Raw genomic sequence first — 22,324 nt, forward strand, 5'->3', positions numbered from 1 at the left:
ATTGGCAGCTTTCCCAGCAGTGACTGTCCTGTCCTGTCTGCAGTGTGACAGGTTTCAAGTGCGAAATTAATGGAGGGCAAGGGGGGGGGCGGCTCCCTCGGTGCCTCGTCTCCTCACAACTTGTCTCTATGCCACTGCCTCAGCTCGGGCAAGCTTGGGAAAGAGAGGCTGTGTGTGCTGAAGGTGCAGAGATGCAAAATCAACGTATGTTTTATCCGTTGTCCCGCTGCTGAATTAATCCCAGACGTCTCGTTCTTCCTTTGCAGCATCCAGGACCAAGACAAGAGGCTGCAGGCCCTGTGGAATGCCCTTGAGAAATTGCCCAAGCCCAGCTACAACAATCTAAGGCAGGTGTATGCAAGCCAAAGGATATGCCTTCACTTCTTCTTCTTCACTGTCTGTCTCTTGCTGATGTCAGTTTTACAGTTTGCAATTGCTATGCAGCCTGGTTCTCAAACACCTTGGGACTCGTACCTTTTGGCTCCTGAATGCCACAAACCCGGAAGTAAGTGTTCCGGTTTGTAAACGTTTTTCAGAAGCCGGACATCCCGACGCTGCTTCCGCTTGACTGCAGGATGCTCCTGCAGCCAATCAGAAGCTGCGCCTTGGTTTTAAGTTTGAGAACCAAGGTACCACTGTACCTTTAAAATAATGGTAGGTGGGTGGGGTGAAGGTTGATTAATGTTGATGATATTTTGCATTTCCTGGCCTGGAAAGTTTCTGGTGCAGCTTCAGTCCCAGCACGCAAGAGAAGAGAAATACATGTGGATGGGTAACCATTGCTCCAAGCACCTATCACATATTTTGTGCCAGGTGCTCTCTTCTCTCACATGGCCTGCGTTGCAAAAAGAGGACAGCACTTCTCATTTCAAGAGCCAGGCTTGCCTGAAACTTGATCTTGTCCGCACCACAGTAAAGGACTTGCTAGTTCTCACCCACTGCCACCAAGATGTGTTGCCTATACTTGGGTGTTGGGGAGCCTCGGGGGAAAGCTTGTAATGGCTTTGAAAGCTTGCCGTGTCTAAAGTTGCCACATTAATTCCGCCAGGAGGCCTCTCTGCGTCAGGCATTGCGTTTAAACGGGGTTGTGTTCATGAGACACAAGAGTGCTTGGCACTGCTGACTCTTTGCAATGCACCTTGAGAGAACTCTGCCTCCAGCTCACTGCCTTCTAAGTAGCAAGGGATGCTTCTGACCTCAACATCCAAACCAGTTTCACAAGGGTCCTCCCTAAGAGACTGGAGGCAGATCTGGCACGCTGCTTTGCTGGAATGATTATACAGGAGCAGATACGTGCAATATTTTTATTTATCATTTATTCCTTTCCATTTAGGAATTCCTTCCTATGACGTATCTCAAATAAATTCAACAATACTAAAGCATCCGTAATAAAAACTTATATGGAACCATTTAATTTATAAAAACAACTTCAAATTTAATACAGATATGGACCGGGATTCATTCATTCATTCATTCATTTAAAATATCCCCTTTAAAAGGCTCGGGGGAAATTGGCACCAAAAAGGCAAATATCAATGGTGTTTGGCTGATATGTACCATGGTAAGGGCCTGATTCCTATACTGTGTAGAACAGGCCTCCGGGTGAGATAGTATCTGCAAGAGGCCTTATCCCGCAAAGAGAAGTGATTGGTTGGGTATATAAAGGGTGAGAAGGTCTTTTAGGTGTCCTGATCCCAACCTGTGTACAGGGTACGCCATTATCAGCACCTTGAACTTAAGGCCAGTAGTTAATTAGCAGCAATTTTTCAGCTGCAGCATAATACGATAGTGGTTGTCTGCCCCAGTGTCAAGCCACCAGCTGCAGCTTCGGGGGCAGCTCCCACAACGAGGTATTGCCTACAAGTGCACTGATGCTAGGGCTAATATAAGCCACTTCTGGTGCTTGAGGATATCAGGCAGCAACACTGAGATACTTGTTGGGTGGCAGGGTAAATCGCTCCTGCCCCTCTTGAAATTCAGAGGCAGAGATCTACAGGCAGTGTCGCAATACTGTTTTTCTCTTCTTACGGACTATAGGAGGGGCACCAAGAGGGCATGATTCCCAGCCTTAGCGGCAAAGTCAGTATATTTCCTGCTGGAAGTTAGATGCACACTGCATAAAAGCGCTAGAGGAGGACTGTAGCAGCAGCAGCAGCAGTCACCAATAATCCATAGAGAGAAAATGGTCACTACTGTAGCAAGCTTGTATAGAGTGATGTTTGAGGCATCTTACATTGCCGTCCTCATACCCAGTGATTTGTACATTACAGTGGTGCCCCGCTAGACGAATGCCTCGCTTGACGAAAAACTCGCTAGACGAAAGGCATTCGCTAGCGGAAGGCTGTCTCGCAAGACGAATTTGTCAATGGGCTTGCCTCGCAAGACAAAAAAAAAATTTTTTTCGTCAAACCGCTATTTTCCCGTTGGTGCTTCGCAAGACGAAAAATTCGCTATACGACAACACTCGCAGAACGAATTATTTTCGTCTTGCGAGGCACCACTGTACAATACTAGTCAATGTGAACTTCTCCCCCTGGTGGTTGGTACCTGTAAAATGCAAATAATGGCACTTGCCCATTTATTCGTATGAACCCCTGGGAAAGTATCCACTAATGCATGACTATTGTTTAGCAACAGTCTAATGACCCAGTCAGTAGCTGCTGAATGTGCACCCACCACTCCATTTTAATTCTGTTGCCTTCCATTGCAGGTACCTGATCAAATTCCTTGCACACTTAACAGAGTACCAGGATGCAAACAAAATGACCCCAAGCAACATAGCGATTGTGCTGGGGCCTAACCTTCTCTGGCCTCAGACAGAAGGGTAAGCGGCTGACGTCTAGAACACTGCAGTTCTGAAATGCTAGATAATGTAACTAAGAGCATACCGGTCCTGGGGCTGGGTTTTCTTACCTTCATTTTGCAAGCCTCTTGTTCGATTTTCATGCTTTGATCCATTTGCAACATCTGGATGTCTCTCTCAGGGTGAAGAGCAGGGGTGAAGTGAGGGCAAAATGTGGAAAATGAGTTGCAGTAAGGCATGAGAAAGGGATAGGCAGTTTGCTGAGTGGAGGAATCGCCCTCGCAGCACAATCCTGTGCATGCTTACTCACAAGGATGTACCAATGCATTCAGTGGAGCTTACACCTGTGTCAGCGTGCATAGGAACATATCCTTAGAACTCTTCTCTGTATTTATCAATTATTTGCATTTCAGAAACACAAACACAGTTGAAGAGAATGGTTAGTTGCTGAGCATCAGCATTGGATAGATCACACCCATTGCCACCATTAATGTATACAAGTCCCATAGTTTGTTTAACAAACACATCACCACAATGCAAATAATCACTTCTAGTGCTAGTGGGGATCCGGTGAACAAATATAGAATATAGAAACCAATCTGCCCCAATTCCTCTGAAAATGTCTGGTAAAGTATCCAGAGCAGCATAAGGATAAGGAATAATTTTATTGGCCAAGTATCAATCATACTTGGAATTTTGCTTTGACTACATTGCATTGCAATGTAAAGAAAACCTACCTCATACAAACACTATTCCCCTCACGATGCAACAGCACAACAAAGGAACCCCATACCACCAACTGACCTCCCTTCCACACACAACTACAAATACAACAGTTTGATGACACAAGGGGAAAAAAACTATTCCTGTGCCTAGACGTTTTTGTGTATAGAGTCCTGTAACGATGTCCGGATGGGAGTAAATCAAACAGGCAATGACCAGGATGCAAAGGGTATGCGGCAATTCTCTCTGCTCTCTTCCTGGCTCGAGCAGCATAAAGTGTCTTTATTGGAGGCAAACTAACACCAATTACCCTCTCTGTAATTCTTACTGCTCGTTGGAGCCTCCTACCTTTCGTAGCTGACTGACCTTGGCAGGTTCCTGAGACCAGCCCCTTGCAACTGGATTTGTGAGGAAACAGAAAAATCTGCAGGAGACATGTTGCCTTAGAGCCAGGAGCTGGACTTTATCCTCTAGTCCCCTGTGATGTTGTCGTTTTGTTTTGGCCTTCAGAAGGACCTGCCTTACTGCCCTCCTTACCTGTCCATTTCTCTCTCCCACCTTTTTGTTTCAGAAACATCACTGAGATGATGGCAACTGTCTCCCTGCAGATTGTTGCAATTATTGAGCCCCTCATCCAGCATGCGGATTGGTTCTTTCCAGGAGGTAGGAGTCTTTTGTTTGCTAGAGCCCAACTGACCTAAGGCAAAGTGGGCAGGGCAGAACTGGTGACAGCCAGGCCACAGATTTTATCATTTTTGGATAGATCACCTCCCCTAGGTACCATTTGTGGTTCTTGCTATTCCTTTCCCTGATGGCTCATATTCTCCATAGTCTTGGCTAGTGGTCCTAGAGGTCTCAGCCTGTGCCTCCTAAACCAAAGGTCTGTGCTTCTGATCATTTGCTGTTCCAGACAGGCATCTTTCCATGGGCTTTGAGAACAGTTGTTACCTAGAAGATCCTATATGGGGCTGCTGGTTCCCGATCCACATTAAAAGTGTTTATGATGATGAGTACATCATCAACGTCATCGTTGTTGTTGTTGCTCACCTTTCACGAGCAGGTGTCAGGGTGGGTCACAATAATTTAAAATCCAGTTTAAAACCATTCAAACAAATTACAGCCACAGGGTGGGTGCTGAAAACACATGTCTCTGGTTTCAAAAGGCCAGGTGAACAGGTGCATCTTCAGCATCTGCAGAAAGCTGTATAGTGAAGGGTCCAGATGCACCTCTGTGGGGAGAGAACTCCACAACTTAGGGGGCTGCCACAGAGAATTGTCCTTTTCTAGGCTGCCACCACCAAAACCTATGAGGGTGGCAGAACTACCAAGAGGTGTGTATATGACCAGGAACGTCTGCCTCCAGCGTGTGTGTGTATGTGTTTGATTTACGCTTATCCTTGCCAAGCCTCTGTCTGTCCTCCCTCTGGCTTCAAGTGGGAGCCACAAGCACTACTTGGCCATTTTGCTCTCTCCCAACTAGACATTGAGTTCAACCTGACCGGGAACTATGGCAGCCCTGTGCATGTGAACCACAACGCAAATTACAATTCCATGCCATCGCCTGATATGGACCACGCCGACCGCAAGCATCCTGACCAGGCCCGGCGACCGCTTAGCGTGGCCACAGACAACATGATGCTGGAGTTCTACAAGAAGGATGGGTAGGGGGTGCTTTTTGATTTTGCTGCAGGAGGAGTAAGGGGAGGGGAGCTGGGAAGGGGCTGTGCTGGCTTGGAGTCGCTGCTGCTCCGTAGAAGTAGTGCCTATGTTTTCTAGGCGTGCAAACACACTTCACTGCCTTGCCACTAACATCCCACCCTGCTCCTGATGCCACACCATCTGCAGGCACCTGGCCTGTGGCCTCTTTAAAGGGAAGCGGGGCTGTTGCACCTGGTCTGTCTGCCTATTCACCTGGTGTGTGCCTGGCCCAAGCTAGCTGTATGGCTCTGTGCATTGACCCAACAAGCAGCATAGGTGTTCCCCGGGGCGGGAAGCTGAGATCTACCTCACTGTACTAAAACTGGTCCTGATAACTTCCAGAGTGAAATTTGTCCTACACGGATTTCCTAGGGATGCAGTGAACGTTTCAAAACATGTTATCAGTTGGTTGATGGATGTTTGCCGTCATTTTCTAAGAGCCTAAATAGTAGGTCACATGCATTTCCGGCCTGATCAGCATGCTGGGAAATTTGTAGTTTTTGCCATCCAGAACTACTCTGGCAGGAAAAAAGGGGGTGGGGAGAGACTTGTCTTCCATGACTGACAACATATCACCGTAGCATCATTTGCTTCTGCTGCCCATTAAAGGAAACTTCTGTACTGAGATCAGGAGAGGGAACAATACAGCCATGGGTGAAGAAAGATGCTGAGCTACTGGGAAGCCTATTGGAGCCTGTTGACTCTAGCTTTGCATGCATATTTCTCAGCAGTTGTTCCTTGCTGTGTTAGCACAGGGGAGCAGCACTCTGCATGCTCGATTGGCCTGAGCACATGCAGTAGTTACAGTGCTGCTCCTTTCTCTGCCATCTGTAGATCTGAAGAGCTGTAGATCTGGAATCCAGGGCATTGATAGCTCTTGGTAGCCAAGGACTAGAGGTGAGAATGGAGTGAGGGAGGAGGCGATTTCCACCTTTCATACATTAGAGCCTGTCCTGCTCAGGCTATGTGCATCTGGTCATGGGTCTACAGGTTCTCGCTAACATCTGCATCCTCTCGGTGTGAGCTAGTAGTATTAAATGTACACTGTAAAGCACTGATGGTGGCAGCTTTACCATTCTGGAGGAGGAGAGGGAAGAGTGGTTGTTCTTTTAGTGAGGTCTTGAAATTAAAAAGCTGTCATTCATTGTTAGAAGAAAGGACAATGTTTCATCTTTCTTTTTTGGCATATTTTGAAAGAGATATATTGATAGGAAAGGGAAACAAAACATCCCTCAAAAATGAACTAGGTAATGGACCATGGATTAATGTTCCATCGGTTTTAAAAAACACATTGGGTTGTATTCAGCTGTGTCCGTCTCAGAGTAGACCCATTGCAATTAATGGACCCAAGTTAGTCACATCCATTATTTAAGTAAAAACTTCATGTGGCAAGGGATGCACTATCTTGCTACCTTCTTGTAAGTTTCTATTTGTCAAAGCAGGCTCAGGGAAGAGGGGGGTGGCATGAGTTTTGTAAATAGCTTTGATGTTTTTAGAATCAAGTGGTATATAAACTGTATTAAATAAATAAATAGCATGAATTTTATTGTGGGGCGGGGAATGAAGCGTAGCCTGTATGGTGGTAAGTGATCCAAAAGTTCCTAGACCTGCAGTCCCTGCTTGTATCACCTCCCCCAATTATTAATTTTTTTTTTGGGGGGGTCTTAATCAGTGATTGGAGATCTTAACTGAGTAATCATATTGTTATGCAGTGCACTCTATGCGTTCCTGCCTAATCGGTTTAAAACTGAAGTTCCTATAATCAACATAATGCCGTTTAAAACTTCCTACTTGCAATTCCTCAGTTAGTTTAGTGATTGTTTTTCTTTTCTTGGATTTACAAAGACATTATCAATTTGGACCTTTTCTCTCCTGTGACTTGTTTTGATCTCTTCAGAATGGCCATGAATACCCTACTGAGTTTGCCATCCATGTGCATAAAGCTTGGATAGTAAGGAACACCCTTGCCTGATGGAGACTGCATTGTCAGATCTTTTGTGTTTAAAAGGTCTCTTGAGGGTTGGACTTGGAACTGTTCTCAGGCTTGGTTTTAGTATGCTTTACCTGTGTCAATTTACTAGGGATCCCAAGGTCTAGGAATGGCCTCAGTGAGAAACCTCAACATTTGTTTTTATTTTTGCATGATGCATGCAAAGGAAATTTAGCTCTCTGTAGAAGCTTGTGGCAAGTACCTGGAGCTGTGCAGTGCAAGAGATGTCATAGGTTATTTTCCTTATGCCATGAAAGAGCTCTGACAGGAATGCACAGCTTGGAAAAGATCCCAGATAGAGGCTTGATACTGGTTCAGATTAGTTTTGGAAATGTTGTAATCCCACTCTTGAAGAGTTTTCTGTATGTTGTGGAGTCTTACAGTGCTCAGTGCGGACATCAAATATTGTTAGGTCTAATTTGCAAAGCCTCTCTCCTCTGGATCCCAGAAGAAGAACCATGCAAATATTATCGTAATCCCCTATTATAGGTGTACCTCTAGCCTGCTCTCCCTCTCCCTCATTCCCCCTACACACAAACACACACACAACTGCAAAACAATTAGCATTGCTTTCACAAAAACCTTCCATTTCCTCTAATTCTGCCTTTCACCGAATGTCCTGCTTCTCCACTTAGCAATATGCTTCTCTGCAGCCAAATTGCCCTGATCCCCCTGCTTTTCGCAAGCTGCGGCCTTGGACTTCCCAGCCCCTTTCCCAAAGGCCTGCCAAACTGATGCAGCAGGAGAAGCATTTGGCCTTAGTTTCTGTTACACTAATACCTGTATGTTTCTGTCCATGCAGCCTTAGGAAAATCCAAAGGTATGGTATCCTCTGGGTAGCTCTTGAACCATTCCTACCTTCAGTGTCAAGACCCAGTCAATTCAGAGCACCCACGGCCTTGCCAGCAGAAGCTCGCCCTTGCCACCCTTAGTGTCGGGGCAAGGCAGAGCCCCATCAAAATTTGAAGCTGCCTTATTACAGAGTCTGCTTTGGTGGACAGCGGCTTTCCAAGGTCTAGATCAGGGTTTCCCAAACTTGGATCACAAGTCCCATCATCCCTAGCTAGCAGAACCAATGGCCAGAGATGGTGGAAACTGTAGTCCCAAAACATTGGAAGACCCAAGTTTGGGAAACCCTGGTCTAGATAGACAGAAGTTTTTCCTAGCCGTTTTCTCCAAGGTGGTAGCGATGGACCCTGGGCACATGTGCTCTGTCATCGACCTATGGCCCTTCCCCCTTTCCTGCAGGGTGTTGTTTTTCCAGTTTTTTTATCATCCCCGATGCAAAGGGCATCATTTTCCTCTTGGGAAATTAATTGCAAGTGTCCTGGCTGCACGTTTTTTTTTTTTTTTTTTAAAGATTCCAGTTGCTCCCCCCACCCCAGATGTGTTTTATGTTCAGAGCTGTGGCTCTGCTTCCTGTTCTTGTTGATACCTGGGAGAACTTCCCTTAGATGCAAAACTTTACCAACCTTGGAAGGTCACTGCTTTTGCGGCTGCCCTGATGATTGCAAGTGGCCACTGGGTGTCCCAGCAGAGCAGCTTTTGACCCAAATGACCCTCACGGCCATGCCAGAGTCTACATTTAAGTAATTGGCTCCCATTGACTGTACGTGGATCCTTTCGGACCTTGGATGCACCTAGATGGCTTCCCTCCTCCCCCCCTGCAATGTAAATGTGTGTGTTTAATGCTCTCAATGATTGCTTCTGAGTTGGTAAGGGACTATCTCTGTGTTCCCCCCCATAGCATGGGCGTCCGGGTGATGGACACCTCATGGGTGGCTCGCAGAGGCACCTCCATAGTTCGTAAGGCATCCTCCACCCCTCCTGCCATGCAGCCCCCCGCTCCGCCTTCCGATCTTGCTGCTACTCCTCAGTCACCAATTCCTGAGCAATCTCTTGACATTTCAGCTACTCCCTCCCCTACTCCAACTAGCTTCGGTTTCCCGCCAGGGGCGGAGAGAGCAAGGTAAGTGCTGGAGGGGCAGCGCAAGCAGCTGCCACTGTGTTCTGTGGTCCTGGAAGTCTCTGTGGACACATCTGCCACCCCCACACCTGCATGGGCCCTCTTTAGTTACGCTTCCGCTTTCACCTTGCGTGTGTCTGTGTGTGTGTGTTTGAATGAGAGAGAATTGAGGCACAAAATAATATTTTCCTGTGGCCCAGCTGAATGTAAGCATTTTTTTTTAAACAAATCTGTCTGCTCCAAAGATTTGAGACAGCACCAAGAAGAGTAACATAGAACAAAATTCTTTTCCTGGTTTTGCGCTGCAGAGGCTGGGCAGACCCTCCTATTTTGCCACCTTCTCCTGTTGGAATTTGGCACCAGCAGCACAGAGAGGCTTATTCTGACCTGGTATTTTATTGATATCCACCTAGACTTCCCATGCTGAGCTGTCCTCAGCTAAGGCAAAGGTCTAGCTCTTCCTACAGTTTTTAGGGCCCAGCTTCATCCAGCTGCGATGTTGTCATTTTTAGTCCTGGATTTTCAGACCTAATGCAAGACTTGTGTTATTTTGTGCTGTGGATTCATTCGTAAGGATCAGCTCTGTGGCAAGCTGGAAATGACTGACCATGTTTGCCATAGTCATATGTGCAGAGAGTAGGGGATTATCCATGGGGGGGGGTATCATGCATATGTTTCTGGTCTGTGCTTCTGCCATAGATGTGCTACCTGCTGAAAGCAAGCATGGAATTAGATGTTTAATGTGTTGCATGTCAACATACCCACTAAAAGCAGAGGAGGGAGTGGGACATGCATGGGAATAAGAAGCTGGCAAAACCATCCACAAAGGCAGGCATTCTCATCTTTCTGTTGCACATATTCTCACAAAACAGGAAGAAATATGAGCTAAATCTGAATTGAGATCCCTGATGTAAAAAATAAATAAATTCTGTGTTTACACTGGCAAGAAGAGAGATTTAGTCCCACCCTTGCTACTTCTCCAGCCTGTGGGCTCCAATCATAGGCAGCATTCATCCTGTCCTGCAGGATCCACCATTTGCAGTCTTCTCTTTTGACTTTCTATGACATTCCTGGTTCTTTCTCAACTTCAGTTTCTCCAGGCTTTGTTCCTTTCCAGTAAATTGCCAAGCACCAATTTGGGTGGCTCTCTTCGTGTTTTTTGTTGTTTTTTTGGCACTTCTCTGTTTGTGAGCTCACATTAGCCCAGGGAAAGAGGTCAAGAAAAAAGGATGGGGGCAAAGTCAAGCCCTTGATAGAAGGACATGCAACTTCATTAGAACTCATTCCATGCTTCCTTGCCTCCCCTGGGGTCTCTCTCACCTGCAATTGCATACCTCACACTGTGGAAAGAGTCCAGGAGTTACATGGCAAACCTTGATGCTTGCCTGGCACTGCATCTCGGTACACTGTCCCACTGTTTTCTCTGCCATGCTTTCCTCAGATCACTAGTTCTCAATCCAATATTCTGCTTAGGGTTACCTGGCTTCCCGGTGTAATGAGGCAACAGGTTCTACTATGCAGTGTGACCCACTTGTTTTGTGATGGATTAGTTTGTCCCGAGTTAATTGACAAGAGTAATCAATTTCCTGAATTGTGAGGGACCTTGAATTCCATAGTGAACCCTCAAATGCCCCCTGGCTTGGTTTTATTTTCAAATTAGCAGTTATGGGCGAAATCCAACCCATAGACACCCATTTCCTTCACATGGAGGAACACTTTCCTTGTGGGATATTCCTCCTCCCCCAAGCCCCTGCACACACACACACACACACACACACACACACACACAAGCCCCTGAGACAAAACCACCACTCAGGACAACTGGCATCTAGAGATGTTTTCCAGATCTCCCCAAACAACTGTTCAGGAATAGGTGACATTGGCAAGGCAGACAAGGCATCTGTTTTCCAGCAGATGAAATTTCCAAGTGCCATTTTCTACATTTGGGTGGCTCATGAGAGCTAAAGCAGAAACCCAGGCCTGGCGCTGTCAGCTCAGGAAGGTGGGGACTGCTGCCCCGGCCACTGTGTACCTTGCAATTGGGGAGCCCCTCTTGCTTTCCTTGAATTTTTGGTTGTTGTTCTCCTCTCTTCTTCTTCTTCTTCTCTCCCCCGCCCCCACCCCCAACCCTCTCCTGGCAAATGCTTATGGGCTGTTTTCGAAACTCCTGTTCGGTTCTTCCCTGTACAAACGCTCTCTGCTCTCTTTTTGTTTTTGTTTTGTTGTTTTGGACATTTGCAGCACGGATGGTGTGTCGTCTAGTTGGTCGGATTCCTGTTACATCTACCCATCCCCTGAGGACGACAAGCCTCCCCCATACCCCTGCTACTCATCCTTCCACCACCACCACCCCAAGACTGGCCCATGCGCTAGGCCGGAGCCCCCCTTGCCGCTGTACCGGTGGCCAGGGTACAGCCAAACGCTGCCTCCCCCTTCCTCCTCCTCCTCTTCTTCCTCTCCCTCCCCTCAGCAGCTTGACATTAACTCTAACCCAAAACCGTATTTCCTGCACCTCCCTAAGCAGAGCTCCTTCACAGAGTTGCATGGTCCTGAGACTAACCTCTCCTCCGTCTACATGAAACCCCCCCTCACCTTATCCAAACCCGATCCTCCTGGCACTCCTTACAACTCCCATATGTCAGTCTCTCCCCCCTGGGTCAGCTGCACCTGTGCCAGAGACAGAGGAACCGGGCTCACTAGGTAAATAACCTCTTATTTGACAAATGCTCGGGCAAATTGGGCACGGTGGTGGAAGGGTGAGCACCACTTGCTTGCCACCTACCAGAGGTCTACGCACAGGGACGATGCCTAGGCCCTCCACGCCTCCTCGGTAGACAAATGGGGCCTTCCTGCTGGCCTCCACATTGCTACAGATCTCCTGGAGAGAACTTCAGCTTTATCAGCTGATGGATCCTGCCAGGGAGGCAGTACCTTGAAGCCAAATCCAGGCTTAAAATAGGTTTAGTTGGCCACCTGTCTTCCCCTGAGAAGTGAAGTTCTGAGACATGCCCAAAGTGCTCTGTAAGAGAATTTTCAACACCGTACCCAAATTACAATTCCCAAAATTCCTTGGGGAAACTATGACAGCCATGGAATCCCACACCACACTCTTTGAATCATTCTGTCTGCACAAACGTTGCAGTTTGCCAGATGGAACAACCCTCCCTTTCCTTCCCCCTTCCCACACACGGCGGGGCCAATTTTGACAGGCTCAGGGAGCACACAATGAGGGTGGGGAAAGCCCCATTGCACAAGCAGGATACGTTGCACAGAACTTCTGCTTAAAGGGCTATTTAGGTGAATTCCGTGCAATAGATATATCTGTAGCTTGGGTAAGCCTTTAGTGACAATAGCATCCTACCAACCAGCCCTTTCTTTGGACCCCAAGTTGTAAAGACCTGCATCAGAAGTGGGGACTCTGTGGCCTTTCAGATGCTGTTGCACTACAGCTCCTATCATCTCTGTCAACAGTCCATGCCAACTGGGGCTGATGGGAGCTGGAGTTCAACAACATGGGGGCAGGGAGTCACATGTTTGCCCAGCCTTGTATTACAAGATTTTGAGCTGGGCCCCAAACAGCTGTGCCAATCCAATAGCTTCTTTGGGGCCAACCTATTTAGAGGCACAGGGGGCACCCACCTCGGCCTGGCAAACATTGAGGCCTTCACCTCAATGAGGTTTCCAACTACCGCATTGAGTCGCCTGGTTTAGCCAACCACCTTAAGTAGCACCTTTCTTGCCACACATTATTTGTGGCAAACACCCTCCCCTCAGTACCCTCACTGAGGTAAACCATGGCTCGCCACACTGTCTTGGGTTGGTGGCCACTTGTGAGCTAAGCGCAAAGGAACAAACTTGGACAACTGACATGGCCCCAAGTTCAGCATAACAAGTTCACTTCTTAAATCTGTGAGGCGTTCTAACCCATCCCCATCATGAGGAACAGATTTTATTGCTCCTCCTCCTCCTGCCCCACAGAGTGGTCTCTCTGGAAAACGGCTTCCCTCCATTTTGTTTCGTCTCATTGCTGTGTACAGAGTGACTGAGAGGGCTGCATTGCCATTCATGCTATAGTCATGCTCAGATCTGCTTTTGAAGGTGGATGTGCAAGTTTGTCTGGTCCTCTGGGTGTATGTTTGGGAGCAAGGCATCAGAACGCTTTGCTTTGCAAGCATCATTGGCTTATCATAGCGGAGGGTTATGGGCCTGCACCCTGGGACTGTGGGACAGGAGGAGGGGGAGGCCATGGGAGAGGGGCATTCTTGCACTTAAGATGCCCTTCGTACAAAGGGACTCATGACTGCTCCTTCTTGTCCACCTTTTGTTTCTTTTTAGCACACTAAAAACCAAGGAACTCTCTCCTGTTTCTGGGCAGAAAGGGAGCCCAGTTTGTGGCCCTGCAGCACCATGTGGGACCACACAGCAGTTGCCTGGTCTCACACAGCAGCTGTCCACAGAACAGAGCCCACACACTCTGCGGAAAGGTAGGTATTCACACCTGAATAGGGCAACAGGAGTGGGTTCAGCTGGGTGAAACAAACAAAGCAACAACTCTCTCTCTCTCCCCCCCCCCCTCGTTCTGTCTGTCTCTCTTTCTTTTTCTTTTAGTGTGCCAACCACACAATTTAATTCCACTAGTTAACTGACTGGTTTTTGGCCAGGGCTCCTGTTTTCTTTGTGGGCAACTGCAATGATTGCATATTATTAGTTCTCCTTTCTGAGAACTCTGAGAAATCTGGTAGGAAAGTTCCTGCCACAAACACTTGAAATCTTGTCTAAGAAATAAAGTCACCAGAATGAGCAAGTGGGGTCCATTGGACAGTTAACCTGGAGGATGTAAAAAAGAGCTACTTCTGCTTTGCATTCAGCATAGCACTAAGGAGATTGTTCCATCAATTCAAGCATTTCTAGTTGACTGATGGAACAATCTCTGCTCCCCTCGTACACTGTTCTGTGAGTTCTCCTAACCCTCTAGAACAGATTTAATGGAGTGCAAGGGGAGGGGAGGAAGTCCCATTGTGCTAGCAGGGAACCCTTCTGTTGGCTTCCACTAGTACAATGAGTTGGTTAAATATGGTCCATTGCCTCTGAGTCCATCTTCCAGACATGGCTTCCCATGAGCACAGGCTGCCCTTAGGCCTGAGCTTCCACTCACCAGGGCTCAAGCAGGCCTGATGGCTGTATTCAGAAAGCCAGTAGTAAAAAGCTCACCTGACCTCCCAGTGATGAATGACACTCAGCTGTATCTGTGTGTTTGTATGTGTGTCTCTTTCTCTCTTTTCTTCTGCAGTTTCAAAGAAGCTGACCCCCATCCCTGCCAAGGTTCCTTACGGCCAGTCAGGTGGTATGTCCGATCAGTCTACGGGGCAGCCGTCCCCTGCCAGCCTTTCTCCCACCCCACCAAGCACCCCATCACCCTATGGACTGAGTTACCCACCAGGCTACTCCCTGGGCTCGGGCCCACTCTCCCCGGCAGCTGCTCCTTCTCTGTCTTCTCCTCCTTCCCTGACGAGCACTTTAACCAAATCTCGGCCCACCCCTAAGCCACGACAGAGGCCCACGCTGCCACCTCCACAGCCTCCCACATCAAACGCATCCGGCTCTAGTCCGCAGTCCATGGAGCACACAGTACTTGACGGCATGTCCCCCGGGGAGAGCATGTCCACAGGTAACAAAGCAGTGGCAGAGGGACAGCACTCTAGGGGGGTGGGGGTTGCTAGCAGAGACAGAGTGGAGGAGGGAGCAGTGTGTGGGCAGGGCTTGCCAACGTGGCACCCTCCGGTTGTTGTGGGCAGAACTTGCATCATCCTTGATCTTTGTCTGTGCTGGCTGAAGATGATGGGAGTTGTGGTCCTGGATATCCGAAGGGCACTGTTGGCTTAGGGGGAAGTTCCAGGTCTACCTTTTGATTGCTTAAGGCACAGCTGGCGAGAAGCACTGCAGAGCCAAGTGCAAAAGGCAGGAACAACCAGTGCAAAGCACCATAATCCAGTCAAGATTGAGGGTGGAGTTTCCTGGTGGCACTGTCCTTCATTTTTTTTCTGTATTCCACAGGCAAGTGGCAAAGCAACAATTGAGCTATGCTGTACATAAATTCCGGTGCTTGTCACCTACTTAATCGCTCAAGCAGGAAGTGATTGCCATTCAAAACAGGATTCTGAAACTACCTGAGAAGCAAGGCCAAAATTCAAGTGTTGCATTTAGAACAAAATATCATATATGCATACACGGTGAGGGAATGAGGATCACCTTCCAATTCCAGGTCATATGTAGTGAGTTGAGTGAGCTGAGCTAAAGTGCTGATTGAGGATGATCTGGAAGGGAATACTCTGAATGTGGAAGCCGAGCATAACACAGACCTTTTTAGCCGGGCGAACTTAGCCTTTCCAGACAAAGGGGACATTGCGCATGTGCTGCTAATCCCTTCTCCCTCTGAAAATGCAACTCTTCCTCCATGTTTCGCTCTGGGTCCCGCTATGATGGACATGGGCCATTACTTTCTGGTGTGATTCAAATCTCTTGCTCTGCATAGCAAGGCCGGGGAACCTATTTCAAGCAGAGGGCCACATTTCCTTCTGGGTCACCTTCCCCGAGGGCCACCTGGCAGGGACAAAAGTAGGCACAGCAATGAATGCAGATTCTGCCTTTGTACAGGAGGCTGATTTCTACACACACACCGCTCTCTTTGTCCTCCATCCATGGAAGCAAAGAGGCATTGTCAGAGTTCAAGAGCCTATTCCAGCCAGGCAAAAGCCCTCAAGAAGCAAGGCTGGTGAAGGATGCAGAGTGTGTCCAGGGAAGAGTTCCAAAGGCCAAAGAAAAGGCCTAGAGAACTAACTGCATTAGGCCCCCAGGCCAAAGGTTCCCCATCCCTGCTGTGCAGCTATTTTGCCTTTTTAAAAAAAAAAAAAAAAAACCCCTTCTTCCCTTCCTCCTCCCAGGTTGTGCATTCATAATTTCAAATGCTAGACTGCACATCTTCAGTAAAAAAAAAAATTAACAGTAAATAACCCAACCTGCAGTGCTATTTTCCATCTTGTATCACTTGAGGTGGCTAAGCAGTAAAATATCACTGAGGGGGAAATATGTTATTACCCTTGGGAAACCAGAGTGTCTAGAAAGGCCTTCCACATTCCGGTAGAGTCTCTGAGAGCGGCAGCAGTTCAGCCTTCATTTGGGAATTTCAAATATGGCCAGAAATGCAGGAGCAGAACAAAACTGCTCCACTCTTTGGCACACCTGTCTCCGCGCAGGGCTCTATTCCTTGGGTGGCTGCAGCTTTTGATCTGGAGGTCAGTGGCCAATCTTTGTGTCCCAGAGCAGAGTAGAGGCACAGCTAGCAGGCAAAGTCTCAAAACTCAGGCAGGGGTAGTTTGACTGCACCTAACTCCAGGATGACCTGTGCTTTTGATCAACTGATCCCTGTTCTTTTGAAGGCCTGGGGCCTCCAAAACATTGGGGAGGCGGTCAACTGCAGTCCGTTCAGGACACATGGGGCAATTGTGGCTCCCGTTGCTACAGCTTGTGCTTTGGGAATGGCCACGCCTGTGTGGTCAACATTTGAGAGGGGTTTTGCGTCTCCAGCTTCCGGCTGGTGTATTTTTGGTAGACAGGTGCAACTGCTCTGACTTGGAGGTCTTGTTGTGTACTTTTTTTTTGTCTTTGTTGCTTTTCCTGTTTCTCTTCTGTTCCTTTCTCCCAATCCTACCATTGTGTCCCTGCAGCTGTTTGAGGCTCGTGATGCAATATTGGATAGGTGTGAGGGGAATGCTCAGGGTAAGCTGGAGTCCCTGCCCTCCTCCCTGAACCTTCTGCCACTACTACTACTACTGCTGCTGCTGCCAATGTCACCTCCGCCACCCCTGGCCCCCGTGCCTTTCCTCACAGAGTCACACCCACCCACCCCATCTCGCTGGCCTTGCATGGGGCACGCTGATCCAGAACTGCATGGCTGCTCGAGCCTGCTCTCCACTCCCAAGCTGACTGATAATGATGTCATTAGTAAACCTGCGGTGGGGAGGGGTGCTTCTCACTTGGCCTTTCATGCCTGACATCCGTGTGTGTGTGTGTGTGTGTGTGTGTGTGTTGAAATATATATATATTTATCTATATATGCAGGCATTCAACTAATTCCTTTCCAAGCCACGGGATTCACCTTGCTAGCCCCTTTCTTACCAACGTGACTTTCTCCCTCTCCCATTCCATGTGTTATTTCCAAAGGGATGTCATGATATTGCCATTAATGAACATTAATGGCAGTTGTTTGTTGTGGGTGAGTCCAAAGGGGGCAACCCAGGAGCAGGTGATGGTCAAGGCTATGTGTGCCACTGCTCAAAAGGATACAAAGCTTGTGGGATCTTCTTCTCACCTGAGTAAGGATAGCTGCCTTTACAGTATCAGTTCCCTCCAGAATTTGTTGCGCTCCGACTCCTAGCATCCCTGGCCACTGGTCATGCTGTGACCGCAGCTGAAATCCGGCAACATCTGGAGGGACGGAGGTTCCCCACTCCTGCTTTTTACACTATGAAGGTCCTCAGCTCAGCTGAAAAGCCTAGTGAATCGCCCCTTGTTCTGGAGTACATCTCCCACAGCTGATTTAGAATTGCTTCCCCATTCCCAATTCATGGGGGGGGGGTTGCTCTCAGAAGTAAAATCATATTATGAGGGTGCTTTTTCCTCCGTATGCAAGGATCCCACGCAGCTTGCAGGTTCTTGACATACAAGTTCACTTCTCCTGTCTCACAAGTAACCATGTGGAAGCTATTCCTTTGCTTCCGATAGAAGTAGTGACTTTCATTGCTTAAAATTATACATAGTGTGACATGCTCCTCCCTGGTAGGGACTGTCTGCATCTTAATTGAAATAGGAGGCTTGTCTGACTGGAAAGGGGGGGTGAACGGGATGTTTTGTCATAGCCTCTTTGTGTCTTGTGGAGCTCTGGGGATAGGTCATGGCTGTGCATGGGATGTTGTCGTTTTGATCAATCTGGATGCTTTTGTTTATCAACAGATAAGTAAGCCAACTCTGTCCTAATTGCACATAGTCTTCAGATCATCTGTTTAGAGGACTTGTCCATCAATTCCTAGCCACTTTTGGCCGCACCGTGGAGTTACTTCATATGATTTGTGAAAGAGGCATTAAGAGCATATCCATCATGGGTATATGCTGTGAACACTGTATCATCCAGAGGAGAGATTTGTGTGTATACTCTGGCTGCTGGTCATGTGCTTACCTGTGTCCACAAATATTCTTGTCTCCTATAGAGATATGGGGAGATTTGGTAGGCACATTTTGAACATCTTTTTCACATCTTGAGGAGTGGCCCCAGATGAGGTTTAGGAAAGAGCTGCCTTTCCTTTATTCAATGCATTGGATTAAGCAAGGACCAAAAAGATTCTGCTCTGAGGAGACATGTATTTAACAATATCCCTTGTCATTTCTGCAGCTGACTAGCTCTTCAGGATGGTTTTACACATTTATAAGCCAACCTTGTCATTTGGTCCAGATGTGCAAATAAGTTAAATATTTTACTTATTTCTGATAGCATGTCTATGGATAGTAAGCAACCAAAAAGCACATGTAATAGAAAAGTGAACCTTGAGAAGTTGAATGGGATACTTGCCACTTAGGGGGACAGAGATGCTAAATTCTAGGTGTAAGTTGTATTGAAGTACTGGCTGCCTAGATTCCTTCATTAGAGGGAACCGTTTTCAGCAAGGCTGAGCTAAGGGGGACAGCAAAGGTATCCAGGCAGCTTTGCCAAATTTTGTCATGTTGATACCCCCTTGCCAAATGAGATTGTGGTCTTGGGTTCTTTCCCCTAAAGACATTTAAAGCAACTTTGCAAGTAACTTCTCAATTCAGTATCCTTCAAGTGATTTGCCTGCCTGCCCATGTACCTGTATGCTAAGTCATTTGCGGCACATGGATGGTGAAAGTGGGAGGAGGACTGGGAGGGAAACTGTCTTCCCATTCCCAAACTCTTTCCTTCATGGTTGCCTTGACATTCTCTCTCACAACAGATGACAATCCAAGTTGCTATTTACAGGCCCCATGGTTAAGACTAGGTTCTGAAACTGCAGGATATGCTGCTGCCTGCTGCCATCGGTTTGCTGAGCTGTTGTTGAGATTAAGAAGCATGTGGCCTAGACCCCAATTCACGCATGCTTGCGGGGATGGGACAGCTGTGAAGAATGTTGCAGCAGCAAAATGCACAAGCCAATATTATATTATGACATCCCTTTCCTCTGGCATTAACAGGCTCCGAGAACTGTACTTCCTGCTCAGTTTTAAGTTAAAACGTTGACTATTTTTGTCTCTCTTAATCTGTATATGAACGGATGGGCAGACGTTGCCTGGAGCAGCATGGTAATTCTGTCTCCCTGTGTGTCTGTGCCTGATTGCAGATCTTGCCCACCTTGATATCCCTTCCATCCATGTAGAGGTTGATGCCACACTCCACCTGGACCCACTGGGACAAGTCCAGAGACATCCGGTACAAGGAAAAATCAATTCGGAGGAGGATTCGGAAAGCACCGCCCTATGACACAAAAGCCCCTTGTCCCTCTAATGTGCTCTCTTGTACATATCGGTGCCCCATGAACACTACAGAAGGCGATGTTGTCCAGAGACCTTGTCCAGGGCGGGCGGGCGGTCTCTCTCCTGGAGTTCCACTTGCCAGCCCCTTTGTGCAAGACTTGACAGACCTGTGGGCCTGGTGCTAACCCTGGCGAAAGGGCATTGCTGGTGCAATTTCCAATTTATTTATTTATTTATTTTGTCTCCTGTTTGTTTAGCCTTATCCAAATTTTGCCTTTTTGACGTGGTGCCTATTTATCTCCCTTTCGAGCTTTTTTGGACCCTCAGACAAAGAATTAAGTCCCACCAGCCCTGTTGGGGAATTCTGGTGTTGTGCACAGGGCAGAGAGAATCAGGAGCGTGGCAGGCTGCTCACCGGCTGAACTCCACCGAAGGCACCCACTGGGTTTTTGGCTTACTGACCTTGGCAGTGTCTTTTGTTCCTTCTGCCTCCTGCTTTTGCTCCAGCTGTCCTTACTCTTTCCGCTCCATCTGTGCTGCTTCGTGTATCTATCTCTTCCTTATAGATTGTGGCCAAGGAATGCTTGTTTTAGAAGCTGAGTGGTGGGGAAGAGAGAGAAAGAGACCCACACACACTAGCAGCATATACTTATATTTTCTTTCAGTCTCTGAAATCCTGATTTCTGAAATAGCCAGATACAGCCTTGTGAGTCTCTGTGTATCCACAAGCCTCTAAAGGGAATGGGTGTCTGGCCTTCTCAAATCCTTTACCTTTCCATTTCCCCCCTCCCCTTCCTTCTTTCATTGGTGTTTCCTTGACTCCTCCTGGGGAGAGAAGCTAGTAGATGGAAGAGGGGTCACTCTTGGGGTGGGGGAACGCAGGTGTTTGGCAGCGGTCAGAAGCTGGAGGGAGTGGTAGCTGTTGATATGGGTGAGTGATGGTCTCCTGTATGCCGGGAAGCAGTTACTCAATTAGCAATAAAAGTGTTCCTAAGCATACCTGCCCTCCCTGCATTGTGCTGCCAGAAGTGGAACCTGGCCGTGTGGAGTTCTTGTTCACCAGCGTCACGGGCTCATTTCCCCCCTTCTCTCTCTGCTGTGGGCCCCATGTCTTGGCAGCAGGGAAAGGGGGAGACAAATACCACCAACAGAATATATGTTTATAGTGGCCCGATTGCAGCTCCCCGTTGTTGTTTAGCCCAGGGTTCGACTGAGGACGGCAAAGCTCTCAACTGTGCATGCAAAGGCAGGTGTAACCTTTTATCCTTTTAAAAAAAGAAATGAGAGAGATATATATATCTGTTGAGATAGATATATATTTGTATATATATATAAAAGTCTATAAATAGATATATATATATTTGGTTTATTTGGGGCCATTCCATCTGAACGGGTGTACAAATGTACAATGTAAATTTAAAAGCTTATCATTATTCTTCCAACACAGGCATAACACACACAGACCTTTCCCACCCTTGGATTTATGATAAATGTCTCCAAACACCCTCGTATTTTTTTGTGTGTGTATGTGTGTTTCCCCACCCCAGCAGTGTTTTTGCAAGTCTGGGTGCTCTTGCTTTACCACAGGCTGTGATAATGTGTGGTTCATCACTCAAGGTGGAAGAGGCAGGGAAACAAGTGCAGATGGTTGTTAGAAAGGTGGGGGGGGCTCTTTCCAATTCCAGTCACTTGGTGTATTTGCTGCTCAAGCAGGGGGCATTGCCGATTGGCATCTTGTGCTGCATCTTGAAATTACTGGCAAGACAGACCCATCCCAAGCACTGAGCAGCTCCTTTCTCGGGGAGGGTCTCCTGCTTTCTCCATTTCTGCCCCCACCCTTCCACTTCCCCAATATATGGTCTCATTAAAGTACAATTAATGACTTTTGTGGTATCTCTGTTTCTCTCGTCTGTTGTTTGCTGGGTTTGGATTAGCAGAGAGGTGGCTCTTGGCTGCAAACAAAAGACAGGCTTATTCAGCAGCGAAACTTACATTTTTCAGGCCACTTCAAAAATTAGGCTGAAGCCACAGGTACATTTTTTTAAAAGCATTTTAATGATCACTTTGGAAGCGCCCCTCCATTTTTCATTTGCAGGCAACTCCCCCTTTACATAGGGGTTATATCCTGAGGCAAGGGATGCAGGTGGCGCTGTGGTTTGAACCACAGAGCCTAGGGCTTGCCCATCAGAAGGTCGGCGGTTCAAATCCCTGTAACGGGGTGAGCTCCCATTGCTCGGTCCCTGCTCCTGCCAACCTCGCAGTTCCCACGGGAAGGTAAACGGCACTTCCATGCACTGCTCTGGTTCGCCAGCAGTGGCTTAGTCATGCTGGCCACATGACCCGGAAGCTGTACGCCAGCCTCCTCGGCCAATAAAGCGAGATGAGCGCTGCAGTCCCAGAGTGGTCTGTGACTGGACCTAACGGTCAGGGGTCCCTTTACCTTTATATCCTGAGGCACCACACGTCACCCTAAAAAACCCACCAAACCCCACCACAATCACTCCCTCCATCTCTCCACAGGCCTCAAAAGGTCAGTGCAAAGGCTCGTGAGATTGCTAGATGCTGTTTTTGCACCACTTTTGCCATTTTTTGTGTCATCATTTAG

The 22,324-nt window shown here is 47.7% G+C and overlaps 1 protein-coding gene across 11 annotated transcripts in view; it reads left to right on the forward strand.

The window, feature by feature from the left end:
- The window catches only part of ARHGAP44 (Rho GTPase activating protein 44), an 88,765-nt gene extending 67,153 nt beyond the window's left edge, over positions 1 to 21,612 (forward strand). For 3 of the 11 annotated variants that reach the window (XM_033139542.1, XM_033139543.1, XM_033139547.1), the window contains 10 exons: positions 267 to 347; positions 2,711 to 2,824; positions 4,098 to 4,189; positions 5,007 to 5,187; positions 8,017 to 8,034; positions 8,962 to 9,183; positions 11,422 to 11,880; positions 13,516 to 13,664; positions 14,471 to 14,848; positions 19,587 to 21,612. In XM_033139542.1, coding sequence (XP_032995433.1) covers positions 267 to 347; positions 2,711 to 2,824; positions 4,098 to 4,189; positions 5,007 to 5,187; positions 8,017 to 8,034; positions 8,962 to 9,183; positions 11,422 to 11,880; positions 13,516 to 13,664; positions 14,471 to 14,848; positions 19,587 to 19,726 — 1,834 coding nt within the window. In that variant the 3' untranslated portion in view covers positions 19,727 to 21,612. Of the gene's footprint in view, positions 1 to 266; positions 348 to 2,710; positions 2,825 to 4,097; positions 4,190 to 5,006; positions 5,188 to 8,016; positions 8,035 to 8,961; positions 9,184 to 11,421; positions 11,881 to 13,515; positions 13,665 to 14,470; positions 14,849 to 16,904; positions 16,957 to 19,586 lie in introns of all 11 variants that reach the window. The other 8 variants (XM_033139545.1, XM_033139549.1, XM_033139550.1 and 5 more) reach the window with 8 other exon arrangements.
- The last annotated feature ends 712 nt before the right edge of the window (positions 21,613 to 22,324 follow it).

This window comes from Lacerta agilis, chromosome 2 (assembly GCF_009819535.1).
Source record: "Lacerta agilis isolate rLacAgi1 chromosome 2, rLacAgi1.pri, whole genome shotgun sequence".
NCBI lineage: Eukaryota > Metazoa > Chordata > Lepidosauria > Squamata > Lacertidae > Lacerta > Lacerta agilis.